We start from the raw sequence: 17,985 nt of genomic DNA on the forward strand, positions 1-17,985 counted from the left end.
TCACTTAACATTTTCATATGAAGTATTTTTTAGTTTATTTTTGATGTGACTAAATGAAAGCTTTGTGAATTTTAAAGTGCAATTCACTTTACACCAACAGCCTGCACACAATTTAACTGCTGCAGACTTAGCATCAAAGGCTGCCTTTTCTGGTATTTACAAGTAGGGTGAGGATGAAGACTTGTGAAGAGAGGGCACCACTCTCTTTTCTGAGCTCTTCTCAAAAGCTCATTCTAGATTATTCAGGGAGGTTCATCAGTTGATGGATCAGCCTTCTCTTTCCTTCCTCCTCTTTCTCTGCCTGTCTTTTTACCCATTTCATTTTCTGTCAAGTCCTTCAGAAGAAGATGTAAGGAAAATAAGAGAAAATGAAACCCACCAATTTCTAATATTCACAGTGAGTCAATTCCATCATCAACCGTTAGGGTATATTGACCGTTTTTCTGGATCATTTTCCATCAGCAACAAGTCTCTTTAGTTTATGCTTTACAACTAGTATTTTCTACTGGGGTGCACAGTTTTAGAAATGACATGAAGAGCTAACTTACACATTTCCAAATATATTCAACATAACCATAGATCTAAATGGACATTTTCTTGATTATTATAACTCTGTGCCTGACGGAATCACATTTTGTGAATTAGCTACAGTTTGGTAGTAATTCATGAAGATTTCCCATCATTACTAGGAATGATTGAAGGCTGGAAGTACAAAACTTGCATTGACTCAATGAGAATGATGTAGCCATCTGACCTACTTTGTTAAGTATTTCTAATAACCATTGTGGACAAAAATGTAAACAGAATAATACAATATTTTGAAAATATTTTAATATTTGCCATTTTTGTTGCCTGTGCTATTAATATACACATTGATTTAGTAATAAATATACTATTACATACAGTGCAATATTTTTAGTATTCATAACTTGTTGAAATTAATGCTGCTATTATCTCAAGAAAGGAATAAATAAATATCATGCCCAAATTCCAAACTAATGCTCACGAGGTTATCATTAACAAAAACTAGAAAATAAACAGGTTGGGCATTACCTTTTTAAGCATGATTCCTGTAAACACAGCAAAGATTACTTTTCTCAGCCCTGACACTTCACATGATGGCTTTAAAAGAAAATACAGCATACAAATCCTATCACTTCTTTGTTTGCATAGGGAATGAATTAATCGTATTTCAAAATGCAGCAATCTTTAGTGAAATGTCTTCATCACATTGCACTTATTTTCAGAACTTTTGAGCAATAAAAATGCTCTGCATAAGTTTATAAAATATGCTTTCTGGATTTAAAATTTAACAGAAAAATTTCAAAACAAGTCATAGTTATGATTCTAAAATATTATGTACATAATATCCAACTACAGGAGGAAATGCCTCACTGTAGTACAACACAGTGTACAAATATGAAGCACAGTGTTTAAGAGAAATTCCCTTTAGGTTTTCCTCACATCCGTGCCTAAGTGGCTAATGACTACGTGCTACAACATGTCCCATTCTACTTGTTGCATACAGAGTAGAAGGTGGATGTGAGGATAAATTAAAGTAGATAATGGAAAAAATGGCAAAAATACAGTACATATGCTTTAAACAGTGCACTTTATAAAATAAGTTGCTTTATTCATATTCTTTTATAAAGTGCAATATTACTTAGAGACATGTACCTTAATATTTTGCAATGACCATTAAAACAAATTGCCAGGAAAGAGCAGTGCAAAATTAAAAACATATGTAGCTTAGCATGCATCTCAGATGGGTCCCAAATATAGAGCATGGGACCTGAAGTTCTTATATCCTTTTTTTTTTCACTTTTTAGAAAAAGATTAACAATAGCAGGTTATCATCAGATGTAACCATAAAATAAAAACAATAAGTTAAAATCCTCTCTCAAGAAATAAGTATATGCCACACATAAAATTCATTACAGAATCTTTTTGAAAACAGTCAGACCTTTTTCTCTGATAAATCACTGTTCAAAGGGTGCAAATCTGTTAAAAACCCACATTGTCCACAAGGTGAAGCAAAAGGTGGCATCATCAGTCTGAGTAACTCTCTTGCTGGCAGACATCTGAGAAACTTGTGACTTATTTCGTAAGCAGCTCAAATCTAATCAGTCCTTAATTAAATTGACAGACACCTTTGCTCCTTCAAGAATAGTCCTGTCGGCATCAGGCTAGGTCACTAAACAGTATAACGTGTGCTCTATTCACAGTAACGTTCTGTCCAGTGCTTTCGGAAAAGGATAACCAATTGGGTTTTCCTGAAAAAATTCCCTAAGAGGAAGATTCCAATGAGACCAATGGGACACATTTTTAAAAGCAGAAAACATTGCCTCAGGCATCTGCTGAGGGAAGGAAAGGAGCGATGGATCATCGGTTACATTCCTACCATTCCTGCGCTACTCAGTCCGAGAACTGGAAGAGGGTCTCTGGGTTATTGCTGTCGGCAGGGTTGCTGGGCTGCAGAGTCTTTGTAGGTGTAGTTTTACCGTGAGAATGAGAGGAGGAGGAATGAGAACTTTCACTGGAGCTGCTGCGCGTCTCCGTGCTGGTGCTAGTCTTTTTCATTTTCCTTCTCTTTGCCAAAGGGGCCTTATCCACGTTCTGAAGGCAAAACCCCTCTCTCTTGTATTTGTTAAAGGCCTAGAGGAGAAAGAAAGGGAAGCCCCGTGAAGGTAAAAGGACTGAAGATTTCTTGGCAGTTATGACTTAGAGCAGAAGACAACCTTCGGTTGGCAACCATGGCTCCAAGTCATTTTGGGAACAAAGTCCTTAAAACCATTGTATCCAAACCTCTTGGCAGGGCACAGAAGTTCATGAGAAAAGATTTCTGAGGGCTCTGTTTAATTCAAACCAGCTAGGCTGTCCAAGAGTCACAATTCTAATAAATCTTTCAAAAAAAACAAAAAACATTGACTGACTGGAAATTCCTAAAGAATATTAGCAATCTAAACCAACCCTCCCGCCCCATTACTTTTACTAGTTCTGTGTCTGAGATTTAAAATTCTGACCACAAAGTCCCAACACAGAGCAGACTTGATCCATTACAGGCCCCTGCTCTCCGACTCCAAGTCAACGTAACTTGGGAGTATCTTGGACAGGGAAGCTTAGCTCTATAAACCTCAGCCCGGCTTCCTCCTCACAGCAGCCTGTCTCTGCTTTTCTTCGCCTCAAGCTTAGGCATTGCTGCGGTTACCCCTGACAACCTTGGATCATGTGTCACTGAGAAGATCTGGATCATCTGCTAGAAATTCTTGCAGTTAATCTCTTCACACCTCAACATTCCCTAGTTCATTAACTTTTTAATCCATTTCTGCAGCTGAAGAGGAAATGCTATCCCTTCTTTCTCAAGATAATCCCCTCAGAGGTAATTTTATTTCTCCTGAACTCATCTATTCCTTATATGATTATCTTATGTATTTGCATCTTCTTGGCACCAATATGCAGAATCTCCAGTTACTGCTCTGTAGTCTCGGCCTTTCAAATGTACCATCTATACTGAATACCAATTAACTTACTTCTTATCCCTCACAGTCTCCAGGACATGTTATGCACTAAATAGTTGTTGAATGAATGAACTTTCACATGTGCCTTAGTTCCTCAGGTTTATTTATAGGTTTTAAAGAAAACGATTTAGCTTATTTGAGAGAAAAAAGTTCTAATATTATGCATATTGTTTTATTACCTACTGAAAATTTTCAACTATTCAAATATCAGACTACTGCCTCATCTCACAAACTCATTCCAAACATGAAGTAAGTATTTTGTGGGTTAGCAATGACTCTGGTCCCCCATGCACTTTCTGTTTATAAATGTGTTTATATCATGAAGGGATTTATAAAAACATACCTAAAATTTAAAGAACACATTATTTTAAATGTATTACTAAGAGTGTGCCTCTGAAGTTATAGTAAGAACACCTGATTCCTTTTCAAACTGCCTCACGTGCGCAGGGCACAGGGCCTTACATGGAAGGTGGCTTTCACACAGGTATGCACAGCAGCTCCTGAAGATCCTAGAATGTCTGGAGTCATCAGAGGATTTGAGGACAGCTGACTGCCATCTTGAAGCCATTCGTTGTATCTCAAGCCAGACATTTTAAGCCTCTTATTTGGATCGACTGTGAGAAGTCCTGTGGGAATAAATAAGATATTTTTATTTTATGATTTGTCATTTCAAACATCGTTTAAAATCACCCTCAGACATAAATCTCAATTATGTTCACATGATACAATGGTTCAACCTCCTACAAAGATGATTACATTTTCATATACATTTAAATCCCCTAGTGAATACTGGATGCTAACAGTAAAGCCCACAATAGCCTATTTCTAGGAGGCTGTAGGCTAACTGCCTGTTCAATCAGAAGGCAATAACCACCCAAAACAAAGACTCCCACAGTGACTGGGTAAACTCCAGACGAACACAGAGCACCCAGATATACTTCATTCAGGTACAAATACCTTCTTCAAGTCAGGGAGTGTAGCAAGGGACTTGAGATACAGAGATGGAGACAAAGACACAGACAAAAACCCAGCTATTATGACACCAGGGGACAAGAGCAATAGGAAAATCCACATGCACATGTGTTAGTGGGCCCAGGGGAAGGGCTCACCTAGGGAGGGTGGGCACCCTGGAAGGCTACCAGAAGAAGGGTCCTGGAGGATGAGCAGAAGGGGGCTCGATGAAGAGGGTGCCCCAGAGATTCACAAGAGCACTGTAAAGGCAAGCAGGAGTCCGAAAGCTTGGCACATTTGAGGAATTCAAGTGTCCTACGATGGCAGAGTGAGGGTGACAGGAAGTGGAGGCAGGCAGGGCCAGGTCATGAAGGGCTTTGAATTTTGAGTGCTCCACTCTGGAGTCTGACCTGAAGCTAAGAGGGATTCTCAGAAAGATCTTTAACAGAAAAGAGGCATGATCACATTTGGTTACCGGAAGGTCACTTTGCCAATCGATGATTGACAGGTAAAGTCAGAGGAAGTGACATTCTAGAAGTCACTACAAAGGAAGGATGGATGCAGAAGGATGTTGCAGGATTTCAGGAGGGAAATGATGACAAGAACTAAGGCAATGGCCAGGTGAATGGGGAGGAGGCGATGGCCAGAGGGATGCTGAACCTGCAGGACTGTGACTGGCTGTGGAAGGTGAGGAAGGTGCAGGTATCTAGGATGATGTCTGGCTTTCTGTTTTGGTGATCTGGCTTCTTGGCAGTGCCATCGTCCAGAAGACAGGAGACGGAGGAGGCACATGTTTGGGGGAAAGGAGAGTAAAAAAGTACAGGCTCGTTTTGGAGGTGTTGGATCGAGATGCTGGTGGATCCAAGTGCTAGTTCGCGCCATGGCTGTGGAGAAGATTATTAAGGGACAGTGTTCTGATGAGAGGAAAAGAAGGCTGAATAGAGTCACCTGGAAACCTTTTAGAACACACGCGGCTTCCTTGAGCAATTAACAGACAAATATATGTGTAATGGGTCTGATGCCACTTCAATCACTACACATCACATAAAATGTAAAGTTTCATTAGATTCTTACCTTGGATCAAATCTTTAGCCTCTTGGGATACATTCTTCCAGGCTTCTCCTTCAAAGGAGAAATCTCCCTTTTTAATTTTCTTCATGATTTCCACTGCACTGGTACACGTCAAACTTTTGTCATGAGATTGGAATGGAACTTGCCCTGACAACATGGTATACTATCAAGGAAAAAAAAGGAACAAAACAGAATGTCTGCCAAAATCACTGTCAAAGCCACCTCTAGTATTACCAACTTCATCAGCATAACTTATCAAATACTACAACTAGCATTATTGGGTTTAAAAGATTACGTGACTTCTATCACTGAAACAACTAAAGCATTTCAAAGACTTATAAATAAAGATGACTGGCTTATTATGATATCAAGATCTAAAACCATTTTTATAACTATATTCAGAACAAGAAGAATAAAAAGGGATAATCCAACTGCTTCAGAAAAGATGGTATTAATGTTAACAGAAAACCGAGAGACAGCAGAACCTTTTAATAACTATTTTTTTCTATCCAATTCCACACATCCTTTCCCTAGGACATTAACTATGGTCAAGGACTTTAGAAGATTTTTATTTAGGCCTTCTTATTTTGTTTGTAATTACCTCCATTTTATTTTTCTCATTATAGTATTAAATATAATGAATTCTCTACAGTCACCTTATTTTATTGTAGCCATGTGTTTGAAAATTTGTTTAAGGTTTTTGCCCTTTAAGAAGTCAACAGCAAAGCTGAAAAACTAAGGCTTGCCTTTGTAGCAGAGACTGGATTTTTGAAAAGTGATCCTTTAAAATTCCTGGACGGTTTTCTGTCTGCTCACTGAGAGCCTCACGGGCTTACAGAGGTGGAAGGCAAGCTGCAGGTGGTGGTGGACTGGCTGGTGCTATGAAGGGACTGTGTTTGTGCAGAGACCAGAGAGAACCACCGCGTCGTGTGAGAAGAGGGTGGAGGTGTCAGCGGGAGCCTGCTCACCGCGGCTGTTAGTTAGGAAGGGACACGAAGAGGACAGTCTCAACCCCAGCCCTCAGTAGGAGGTATGGAGGCTACGGAGGTGTCCCAGTGATGGAGAAGGAACGTGCCATTTTTCTATTCCGACCTTTGTCTGACAAGCCGGCTCACTCTCAGGACGGCAAGACGGTCAAGCAGCGCTTACACACTGGCTCTCAGAAAAGACGGAAATTCTCAGACAGGATAATCAAAATAACATAAAAAGGAAAACCAGCAGATACAATAAGGTAGGCAGTCAACAAAACCTGAGTAAGAAGGGCAGAGGATGGAGGAACAAGGCCCAGACAGAGAGGAGAACCTGACCCCTCTGAGGCCACCAGAGACTAGGGGGCTCTGGGAAAATGTGGACTTTCTGACAAAGAAGGTTGTGTCTGACAGAATAAAAACTATATTCTTGAGAACGGAGAGTCTGAAAATAGAAGACAAGGAGAAGAAACTTCAGTTTCTAATTTGGAGCAACCAAGCAGGAAGATATTTGTTCTAAGGAGGGAAATGCTAGGACATCTGAAGAACGAAGACAAAACAACTTAAAAAAAAACCCCGAAGCCTCCCTAAATCCTTGGTGTGGAAGGAAGGCTACAGTTAGACATGACTGGACTAGGGCTCACAGTTGGGGTAACTGCCCAAGGATACACTGCAGCCGTTTCCTACGGATCCCATGGCCTCTCCCTGCCCCTTCTCAACTCCTTCCCTCCCTCATCCTTCGGGCGGACACAGAGTAATATTTACACGATCTAAATCTTATCCCAACTTTCCCCTTCCCAAACTCCTTCACTGGCTTCCCAACACTTGCCCGGCACCTTTCAAGCTCTGACTCGCGCCTGCCCTTTCGGCCTCAGCCTCTGCAATTCCCATGTTCCAATCCCACACTCTGAACCAACAGCTCTTGTGCCTCCCTAACTTTGCACAAGCTACTTAGTCTCCTTAGAATGTCATTTTCTTTGTTTAGCTGGCAAAGTCCTGCCCATCCTAGGGTGTAACTTTCCAGGATGTGTGACAGGACCTCTGCCCTCTGTCACCATTACTCCAGAGAGAAGACACAAGGTACAGAAGGGGAGAAATGAGCTTTAGAGTCAGACAGGCCTGGCTTCAAACAACTGCTTTTTTATTTACTAGCTTGGGCAAATTAGTTAACCTCTCTTAGACCATTTCTTCATCTATAAAATAAAAGCAACAAGATCCAACAATCCATTGTGCTTGGTAACAGCAGTGGCAGCTCAATAACACACCCACTCTCCGTCCTGGCCTCACTTTGTTTCCTTTGCTCCTCTTTCTCTGGTTGGACGGCAATAGGGACCCCATTGTTGAAGGAAAGCAGGGTGTCAGAACAGTGAGTCATGCAACTTCAAAGCCCCTTCCTAAAGGTCTGCTTTCTGGGTCACTGCTGGCACTGACTACCTTAGGCTGGGTTCCCCAGAAAGCACAGTCGGAAGCAAAAGCTTATATGCAATTATGTTATTAAGGAGCACAGTCCTTGAGGAAGAGGAATGGAGGAGAACGGCAAATGGTGTACACACCAGGGGAAGGGCAGGCCCCGGCTAAAATGGATCAGCAGGGACTGGCTGCCATGCTAAATGTGGTACAAGTCAATATGGCTCTGGCATTGATAAGCACCTATTAATCTAGTCAATGGATTCTTCTGGATTCCCCTCAACAGGAAAGATCAAAGCAGTAAGTCTTTGTGTGGCAAGGACAGCACTCACTGTCTTGCCTGAGAGCTATGCTACCTCTCCTGCTCTGTTATAATATGGTCTGTGGTGATCATCTTGACATTCTAAAGAACCCTGTGCTGGTTCTCTATATCGATGTCTTCATTAGATGAGACCTGGGAAGCAGGAACTAGCAGGTATCCTAAATGCCCTATAAGCCACATGAATGCCAGAGGGTGGGAGACAAACTGCACAAACATTCAGGGGACTGTCACACGGGTAAAGATTTCAGAGCTCCAATGGTCAGGGGCACAGAGGCATTCCCCTCTGAAAGACAAACTGCTGGACCTTGTACCACTGCGAAAGAGGTCCAGGACTTAGTGGGCTTCTTTGGAATTTGGCGTCAGCATATACTGCACCCAAGAACACTGTTCCCATCCATTTATCCAGTGACTTGGCAGGCCACCAGTTTTAAGTGGGGCCCAGAGTAAAGAGGGTTTTGCTGCAAGTCCAAGCTGTAATACAAGCTGTCCTGCAACTTAGGCCACAGGGTTTGCAGATCTGATTGGGCTAGAGGTATCTGTAAAAGAGGAGAATGCTGTGAGGGGGAGTCTGTGGCCACTCCAACAGAAGAGTCGCAGACCAGACCTGAAGGATTCTGGCGCAAGGTCATGCCTTCTGTGGTGGAGAACAACTCTGACAAACAGCTCCTGGGATGCTACTGGGTCCTAGTAGACTCTGAGTGCCTAAACAAGCCATACCAAGAGCAGTGCATCGTGCGCGAGGATCAGCAGATGCACTGATTCATAGTCAAGGCAGCAATCCAATGTACCACATGACATGGCACACTCAGAATCAACCCTAGGAGGTCCAGAAGGCGTGAGTAAATTACAAGCATAGGTGTGTGTCATCTATCTCTGTTGCACCAATGCTTTTTCTTTAACTCAAGCCTATAGCCTCATTGAGGGGGGCTCCCTATGATCAACTGATGGAGGAAGAAAGGAAATTGGGCCTACTTGACAGATGGGTGGGCACTCTTTCACTTGGGTGCAGCTGTCCTGTTAGAACATGAAAAGCTCACTAAAGGCACCAGCTCAAGACAATACCCTGTGGGGTTGGAGCCCTGTCCTTGAGGATTGTGCCAAACCAATGGCTTGTCCATTGCTGCTGGGTCCCCCACGTATAGATTCTACGGGTACATGACCCACCTACAGAATTCATGGTTTTGTCTCTGCAAACTTAGGGTCTGCTCAGTTAGAGGTCTTGGTTCCACGGACTCAAGTGATCAGGTGCACTGATAACAAAAGGTGTCAACCCAGTAGCATAGCCTCCCCTCTCCCTTTTTCCTTGCGTCACTCCCACTTCCCTGGGATTATGCTCCCTAGGAACATGATAACCATGAGCTTTAGCTTCAGGTTCTGCTTTCTGAGGAACCCAGACTAGAACATCTTTCTATTGTTGATGACCATTTGACTTGTTTCCAGTTTGGGGCATTTTGAAACATGCTGCTATTTATCTTCGTGTACGTGTCTCTTGGTAATAAAAAAACACATTCCTGTTGGGTGTATTCCTGAGAATGGAACTGCTGGGTCACTTGGTCTGTGTATGTTCAGTAGACACTGCCAAAGAGTTGGCACTACCTCACTTCCTGACAGATATGAGTGTGGCTAAATACAAGAAAGTAACCTTTACAAATACACTTTTCTTGCTTTCTGATGTGTAAGAATGCAAGACGCTGTTGGGTGGAAAAACTAATTCTTCATCCTTGTAGAAAACTTTGTAGAAAAGATCCCTTCTCTGGAAGAGGTAGAATTAAACAAACTTTAGGCTCATTTTGACTCCAAGATCTTACAATTTTAGCTGATTATCCAGCAGTCGACTTCTGTTAAGAATAATTTTGTGTCTGCAAATGGTGTGGCAAAAAAGTATCTACATACATAGAGATATATATCTATATACATATATGTGTGCCCATATATATGTATTATGTATGTGTGTATATATGTATACATGTATATATGTATACACACATATAAACACATGTGGAGAGAGAGAGTATGTGTAAATGTGCATGCACACGAGGGAATTAGAAAAGCAAATGTGGCAAAATTTTCTCAAATTTTCTGTAGGTCTGAAAATTTTCAAAATAAAATTTTCAGAGAAAAGTAAAAAAATAAGGTTTCCAGAATAAAATACTTGGAGGAAAAATGTTTTAAATGGAACTATATGCCACCCCACGAGTTATGTATAACACACATACCCATGAGAAGGCATATAATCCTACCCTACATTTTCTAATTATGGACTGAATGTTTGTGTGTCCCCAAAATTCATATGTTGAAGACTCAACCCCCACTGTGACTGTATTTGGAGACAGCGCCTTTATGGAGGGAATTAAGCTTAAATGAGGTCATATAGATGGCGTCCTGATCCAATAGGATTGGTGTCTGTACAAGAAGAGGCACCAGAGAGCTTGCTCATTCTTTCTTTCCAAGCACACACACCGCGGAAAGGCCATGTGAGGACACAGTGAGTAGGGGGCCATTTGCAACCCAAGGAGAAAGCTTTCACTAGACACCAACCCTGGTGGCATACTGGACTTCCCAGCCTCTGTAATGGTGAGAAAATAAATTTCTGTTGTTTAAGCCACCCAGTCTGTGGCATTTTGCTATGATAGCCAGAGCACACTACGATACTGTGTAAGCTCTATTTTAATTAAAGTCCTGTATATTTTAGACAGGGACTGCACATCCATGAGGTAGACTGGGTTGTAATCAAAGCCACATGACAGTATATGATGCATCTTCCTGGAGTATTTATTTTACTCAAGGCGGGTAACATAAATTATTTTCACATTAAAATATCCACATTCATGTTTATTACAAGCTACATGCAAAAGAGTCATAGATTCTAAGGCAAATCAGGAGACTCCAAATAAATTCTGTGCTTGCTATGGATGATTCAGGCTTTGTATCTAGATCCTCTGGAGATGGGCATTCATTTATCAGGAAAAGTCACAAAGCATTCTTTTTTTTGACAGTGTAATGCAGGTGTTACCTTTGTTTCTCATCTGTAAGTACTTCATTATGTATCTCTAAAGGGCAGTGACTTCTAAAACCTACAACCACAACACCATTATCACACGTAAAAAAATTAGCAGTAATTCCTTTGTATCATTCAATAGTCAATGTTCAAATTTCCCCAATTGTGTTATATACATTATATATATACATATATTATAATTACCTCTGTATGACTTAGATTTAGAATCTGAATTTAACAAATAGAATTTAAATTAGAATTTGCTTGAATCAGAATTCAAGTAAGATGCAAACATTGTTTTTTAAGTGTCTTCCAATCTATAGGTTCCCAGGCTATTTTCTCTTATAATTTATTTGCTGAAGAAACTGGGCTGTTTGTCCTATAGAACTTCCCACAGTCTGGATATTATGATTGTACCCCTCTGGTATCATTTAACCTGTCCTTTGTCCTCTGTTTCTCTTAAAAACTTGACAACTACATGTGTAGAGAAGCACAGCTTCTATCCATGCCATTATACACAGTTATTTCCATAGATATGGCATCTGGAGGCTCTAAAATACCTGTCTGTGTGTCTAAGACTGTCTTTTAAAACCTTAAAAGGCATGATGGTTATAATTGGCCTATATTTAAAGTAAGGGCTCTTTTACAAGGGGTAATCTTATATTATTACTAAAAATAAAAATTTAGAGTAATTTTTTAGGAGAGTGCTACTAATGAAAATGTAATCAACTTAAGTCCTTAAAACTCTTAAATCTACAGAAGTTATTTTTATTAAAAAAATCTTATAAATATGTAATTTAAATGTGAAAATTATAAATGATGAATTAAAATTGCTGAGAAGAAAACCATATAAAGCTTAAAAATAAAAGAAGAACCATCCTGCAGGGACAACTGGCTAGTCACTGGGGAAAACAAACTGACACCAAAATAAACCCCAGATGGAGTCCAGATTTAAGCATAAAAATAAAATATAATTCTGGAGGAAACTTTAGGAGAATATTTTTATAATCTGGGTTGGGTAGAGGTGGATGACAATCTGACATCAAAGCCAGATATCATAAAGGAAAAAATTGTATCTTACTACATAGAAATAAAAAAAAACTTCTCTATTTAAACCCTTCTAAAAACCCAATTAAAATCCCACATTATTATAACCAAAGTTTTCAAACAAAGGACAAACCAGAAAAGACATTTCCAATATTAATGGCAAAAGACTAAAATCCTTAATAGAGCTTTAAAAATCAATAAGAAAAATTTCCCCATAAGAAAACGGGCAAAACTCATAAACAGCAAGTCATAAAAGAGAAATTACAAACGTCCAAATAAAAGATGCTCAGACTGAATATTCATCAAAGAAACGCATGCAAATTATAACAACAGTAGGAAATAATTTAAGATTGAAATTGATAGTATCCGATGTATTTGCATTCAGTTGACGAAAACATGGTATGGCAAACCTTCTAGAAGGAAATCTAGGCATATATGTCAAAATAAAGATGTGTATACCCTTCAACTAGGAATCTATTCTAAGAAAATAATGAGACAAATGCAAGCACACATGTAAAAAACATTCATTTGTGTAGTTTATCATTAGTGAAAAGCTGGAAAATGCTAACTGCTCATTAGTAAATAAACTTTGGAGACTCAAACTACACGTATAATATAATCTCATTTGTTAAAAACCCAAATATATATACACATATAGAAAAACCTGCAGAAAGATATAAAGCATACAGATACGGTGGGGGCGGTGAATTAGAAGGCACGTGAGAGCCTGTACCACAGCATCTCTGTATGATGAGATTACCAGTGATTTCACTTTGTTCCTTATATCTTCCCGTATTGTCTAAAAATTTCTCTCTAAGATTAGGCAGTACAAATTACATGCATAAAAAAATAAAGCTATTTTGAGAAAAAAAACATGCCACAATTTCTCTAGCTTAACGTTCTGTTTCTGATCGTGGCAGCCAAGGACATTTTGTGAAAAGGATGCTTACTGCGATTACTATAAGTTACTGTAAATAATTATAATTTTTTAACTATTAATTTGTTAATTTATCCTAAATGATATTCTCTAATTACATTTTTAGTCTGAAAATCTCAGAATATTTTTAAACAATTTTCTATTAATGAATCACTTTGCTATTTTCACATCCTCTCTAACATAATAGGCACATTTTTTGAAAATATACTATAAATAAAACACAGCTGCCTTAAACATTTCAAAATAAACCAAAATAAAAATTCCTACATTTTCTCCAATGTAAGTTTTAAGAAAAGGAAACAGTCTTCTTTCAGGTCTTTAAGTGGCTGTACAGAAAGGAAACGAATTTGCCAATTTTTTCATGAATTTAAGAAAAACAGCAAAGAGAGAGAGGGGTACAGAGGACATCCAAGAACTGACTGGGTTTAACGGTCTACTGAAATGAACTCACCAAAATGACGCCCAAGCTCCAGAGGTCACAGGATTCGTCGTAGCCGTTATGATTCAAGAGCTCTGGGGCAGCATAATGAAGGGTGAAGCACGGTGTCTTGAGAGGCTGATTATCAGGTGGCTTTAAGCGTGCAAACCCGAAATCAATTACTTTAATTTCCAAGTTGTCATTTTCATCAGTGAACAATAAATTCTGCAAGACACAAACACACTTAAATTAGTGTCTCATTAAAACGTCATGGGACTTGGTGATGCCATTTATGTAACATCATCTATCCACATATTGATACTGGATTCAGACACAGAGAGAGGGTCTGGGAGCCGGATGTCAGTGAACTGCTGCTCTCTGCTTTATACCTTTTGGTATTACTTCAATTTGACGATGTCATGTGAAATGGTTTTCGACTGCACTACATCTCTTCTGCTGTCAGACCCTTCTGCTATCAGACCCTTCTAAGGTCTCCGCTTTGCCCTCTGACTGCCTTTGTCTTCTACTTCCTGTACCAACCTCCCTTATCTACTCCTCATTTAGAGAGGGGTAACCACTAAACTGAAGTTAGACCTTTATATATTTCCTCCTAGCATTATTTACTTTTCCTTCCTGGCACCTATCACCTCTGCATTGTATGTTAAATGTCTTCATCCCCATTAGACCACAAATCCATAAGGGTGGGGGCTGTGTGTCCACCTTACTTATGACTCTATCCCCAGAGCCTGGTGCAGTCACATAGTAGGTGCTTTGGTAAATATCTGTTCATTGAATGAAGTCATAAATAAAATAGTTATATAATATCTAGTGTAGCCTATTAAAGAAGACACGATGGAGACATACATTACATTTCACAAATATTTTATCCAAAACAGTTAATACTTACAACATTTTTTGATGCTTATGGGTATTATCCCTCAATCATGCAGAAAACATTGTGATTTTGAATCTTTCATTGCCAGGGTTTCTCAATTATTAAGTAATCAATAAATCAGGTTATTACTCATATTACCTGAGTAATACAGGTTTTACTGTATTACTTTTGTATTTATTGCATGTTTAATAAATGCTAACTGTACTGATACACAAATCATTTTTATTAGTACAGCAACCCAGTACCCACAGTAAATGAATCTGATTATACTGTCTTTAGACATCCTAACAAAATGCCTTTATGATCATTAAATTATTACCCAGCTCTGGAATGTCATTTGCTTTGTTAATATTATTCTAACTGAAATAAAAGACATCATAGAAGGTTTCATTGCAACAAAGAAGAAAAATCTTCTAAGCCTTCCATTCAAAAGTTAAAAATGAATAAAGTGGGAGGAAAGAAAAGCAAAATAAAATTAACTGAAAAGTTTTCTTAAATTTTCTATCATACAATGCTTCATCCTGAATTTCTGATGGAATTAAAATGTGGATATAATTAAACGTAAGGTTCACTACAACTGAAGTCTCAGCTGGGGTTCACAGATGGGCGCTTGGGAGAAGTCTTCAAGCAAATGACTCCTGAGCTCCTCTGCAGCCTAAGGCATTGTGCTACATAGAGAGCAGAGGGAAGCACACGTGGCCCGTCTGCATTGAGCCTAAGTCTTTGGAAATGACTTCAATTCATTCTATATTAAGACTGGCGAAGGACTTGCTTAATCTTAGTTCTTGAAATGGAGGAGACGTGGCACACCCCTCTTGTCTCCTCTCCCAACACTCCAAGTGGAGCTAGGTGTGCATGGTTAGGAATGGTAAGAAGCAACCATTCAAACTCCTTCCACCCTCCTCTCAAGTTCTGCCTGAAACTAATTTGATACAATTTTTCTTAATCTTTCAAGAGTATGGGGACCAGTTTGAAAAATACAAAGCAGCCTACTAAGAATGTCAGCCAGCTTCTAAATTTATCTGATTCTCATCTAGAATTTAGGATTTCGTCTGGGCAGAAAATGAATGCCACATACATATCTACCGAAAGATATAGAATTAGATCTTAAAATGCCATATCAACATGAAAGGGATTAAACTTTCAGTTTGGAAATAATTACTCTCCCATTTAAAAGTCAAAGTGAAATCTATTTTATTATGAAAATTTTAGTACAAAGGCATATTTTCATTTCTCCAAAATATATTTTGATTTAGGACTATAACTGTAGTAGACTGTCTTAAATAATCTGACATTCTTCATTTCAAATGACTATTTGAAAGAAAAGCTTTATAACAAGTAAGAAGAATTAAGCTATATAAGTATCTTTTTCAGTAAAATAGGAAGGCAAATTTAAATTCTGCTGGAGAGGATGGTTGCATCATTTGAGACTCATGAGACGACAGATGGCCAGTTATCAAAGAATAAAACGTGAAAATGAATTCTATACAGTCACGGAACAGATCTTTTCAATTAAAAAAATTACATGCTTGTTCCTTGTCTGTCAAGAAAACATTTAAGTGGTGTGCTTTCACATTTAAAAATAGACAGCTAATCTCCAATGTACAGAGCGCCATATTTTCAGTGGGTGTTATGTAGGAGAGTGAGAACTATGATGAAGGAAGCAGAGGGGTAGCTATCATAGTTGCAAGTTCATAAAACACAATTCACTTTTGATTAATTACTAGTAATATGAAGAACAGTAATAGAAAGTACACAGACTGAAGTTTAAATACTTTAGGAATCAATTATATTTGAATGCATAGAATTTCATCTAAAAAAAATCTTCTTCCTATCAATAATCCAAGATCCTTAAATAAAAGGCAAAAATGGTGGTTTTTGGGGAAATATTCTTTTGTGGTCTAACATAAAAAATAAACAGCAAATAAATCATTATTTTAAATATACTTGAAAATGCATTATAATCACATGGTAATTAAAAATGAAATTTTATTTTAGAGAGGAAATATGTATAATTTTGCATATGGTAAAGGATGATTCATTGTTATTCTCTTATAAATTATTGGGTTTTGATATTTAATTCTCATTGTTATTTTGATAATTTTCTAAAAGGGAGGAATTTTCATATTTTTGATTCTAAAAGAGATCATTCTAGAGTTAGAACCTTCTTTATTAACATTTCGAAAGAAGAAATATATAAAAAGCTGCTACTTCTGCATTGCTACACAGTTCTATAAATACAGTACATGAGCAAAGAAAAGCACATATAAGGATGGCATAACTAATTAAACCAAGACAATTCTTTATGTGTAAATATTTAGAACAGAATTCTATACATTCCTGTTCATGAGCTAATCAACTTGATTACAAACGTGAAAAATAAGCTTTCGAATATATCATCCAAAAAAACCCCTCTAAAATGGTATACATATAGAAGGAATATTATTTTCTGCTACAAAAATTTCCATTGCTATTTTTAGTCCACAACTATTGCATGAAGTATTTCTTCCATAAAGGGCTGTCACACTTACAAATATAACCTTGAGATGATCAGCTGGCAAAAAAAAAGACAAATTTATTTGAGACTGAAATAGATAAAGAAAAATCCAAGAAACATGATATCTGCAAGTATCTATTTAGCAGAAAGCCCTGAAAGTAAAAATATAAAACAAACCAAAAAAAGCCCATACGTATTTGAGGGATATTTAATAATGATGCTAGATTGAATGTGAGAGAACACGTTATTTGATACCTCAGGTTTCAAGTCTCTGTGCACCACTCCCACATCGTGCATGTGGCTTACGGCTGAGACCAGCTTCCGCATGATGTAGCTGGCTTCGGTCTCACTGAAGTGTTTCTTTCTCTTAATTCGTTCAAACAGCTCTCCGCCATTCAGAAGTTCCATCACTAGAAAAGTGTGAAGCTGGGAAAGAAATAAGGATAATGTGGAGGATGTTAAGGAAGAGGAGTAGAAGTTTATTAATGTGGAAAACATTTATTGACTATTAACCAGCACCAACAAATTTAAATAATCTCTCGTTAAAATAATCCACAGCGATCCTTGTATTTTAGAGGGAAGAGTTGAAGGAGAATGTGGCTGTTTTAGAATTCTATTTTGGTAATGGAAAATTTCAAGTACTGCAGTGAAATCTTTATATATCTCCTCCTTGACTAATTCTTTCATTTGAATTCCATTCCAATTCCTCTCTATCAAGTTTACATATCTCATCGCTTCTCGGCCTTTTGGCTAAGATCAAGTGAAGTTTACATATCTTTCTTTGTAAAGTGTGACCTCGTACTGATAATAATGTGAAATTGGTTGTTTTAAATAATATAGAAGATTACTGACATGAGCAAGTGCCCAGGGGAGGGCTGACACACTCATTTAATGGCAAATTTACCTTAAAAAGGCAACGTTTGATGATGTCACTTTAAACTTCCCGTTAGGGCTCA

General features: G+C 38.4%; 1 protein-coding gene across 3 annotated transcripts in view; it reads right to left on the bottom strand.

Moving 5' to 3' along the window:
- Positions 1–814: 814 nt before the first annotated feature.
- Positions 815–17,985, bottom strand: part of RPS6KA5 (ribosomal protein S6 kinase A5) — a 169,842-nt gene continuing 152,671 nt past the window's right edge. For all 3 annotated transcript variants that reach the window (XM_058567547.1, XM_058567549.1, XM_058567548.1), the window contains exons 13-17: positions 17,285–17,455; positions 13,671–13,862; positions 5,544–5,703; positions 3,981–4,144; positions 815–2,655 (exon numbers count right to left, since the gene is read on the bottom strand). In XM_058567547.1, coding sequence (XP_058423530.1) covers positions 2,416–2,655; positions 3,981–4,144; positions 5,544–5,703; positions 13,671–13,862; positions 17,285–17,455 — 927 coding nt within the window. In that variant the 3' untranslated portion in view covers positions 815–2,415. The remainder of the gene's footprint in view (positions 2,656–3,980; positions 4,145–5,543; positions 5,704–13,670; positions 13,863–17,284; positions 17,456–17,985) is intronic.

The sequence above is a fragment of the Diceros bicornis genome, chromosome 24, assembly GCF_020826845.1.
Source record: "Diceros bicornis minor isolate mBicDic1 chromosome 24, mDicBic1.mat.cur, whole genome shotgun sequence".
NCBI lineage: Eukaryota > Metazoa > Chordata > Mammalia > Perissodactyla > Rhinocerotidae > Diceros > Diceros bicornis.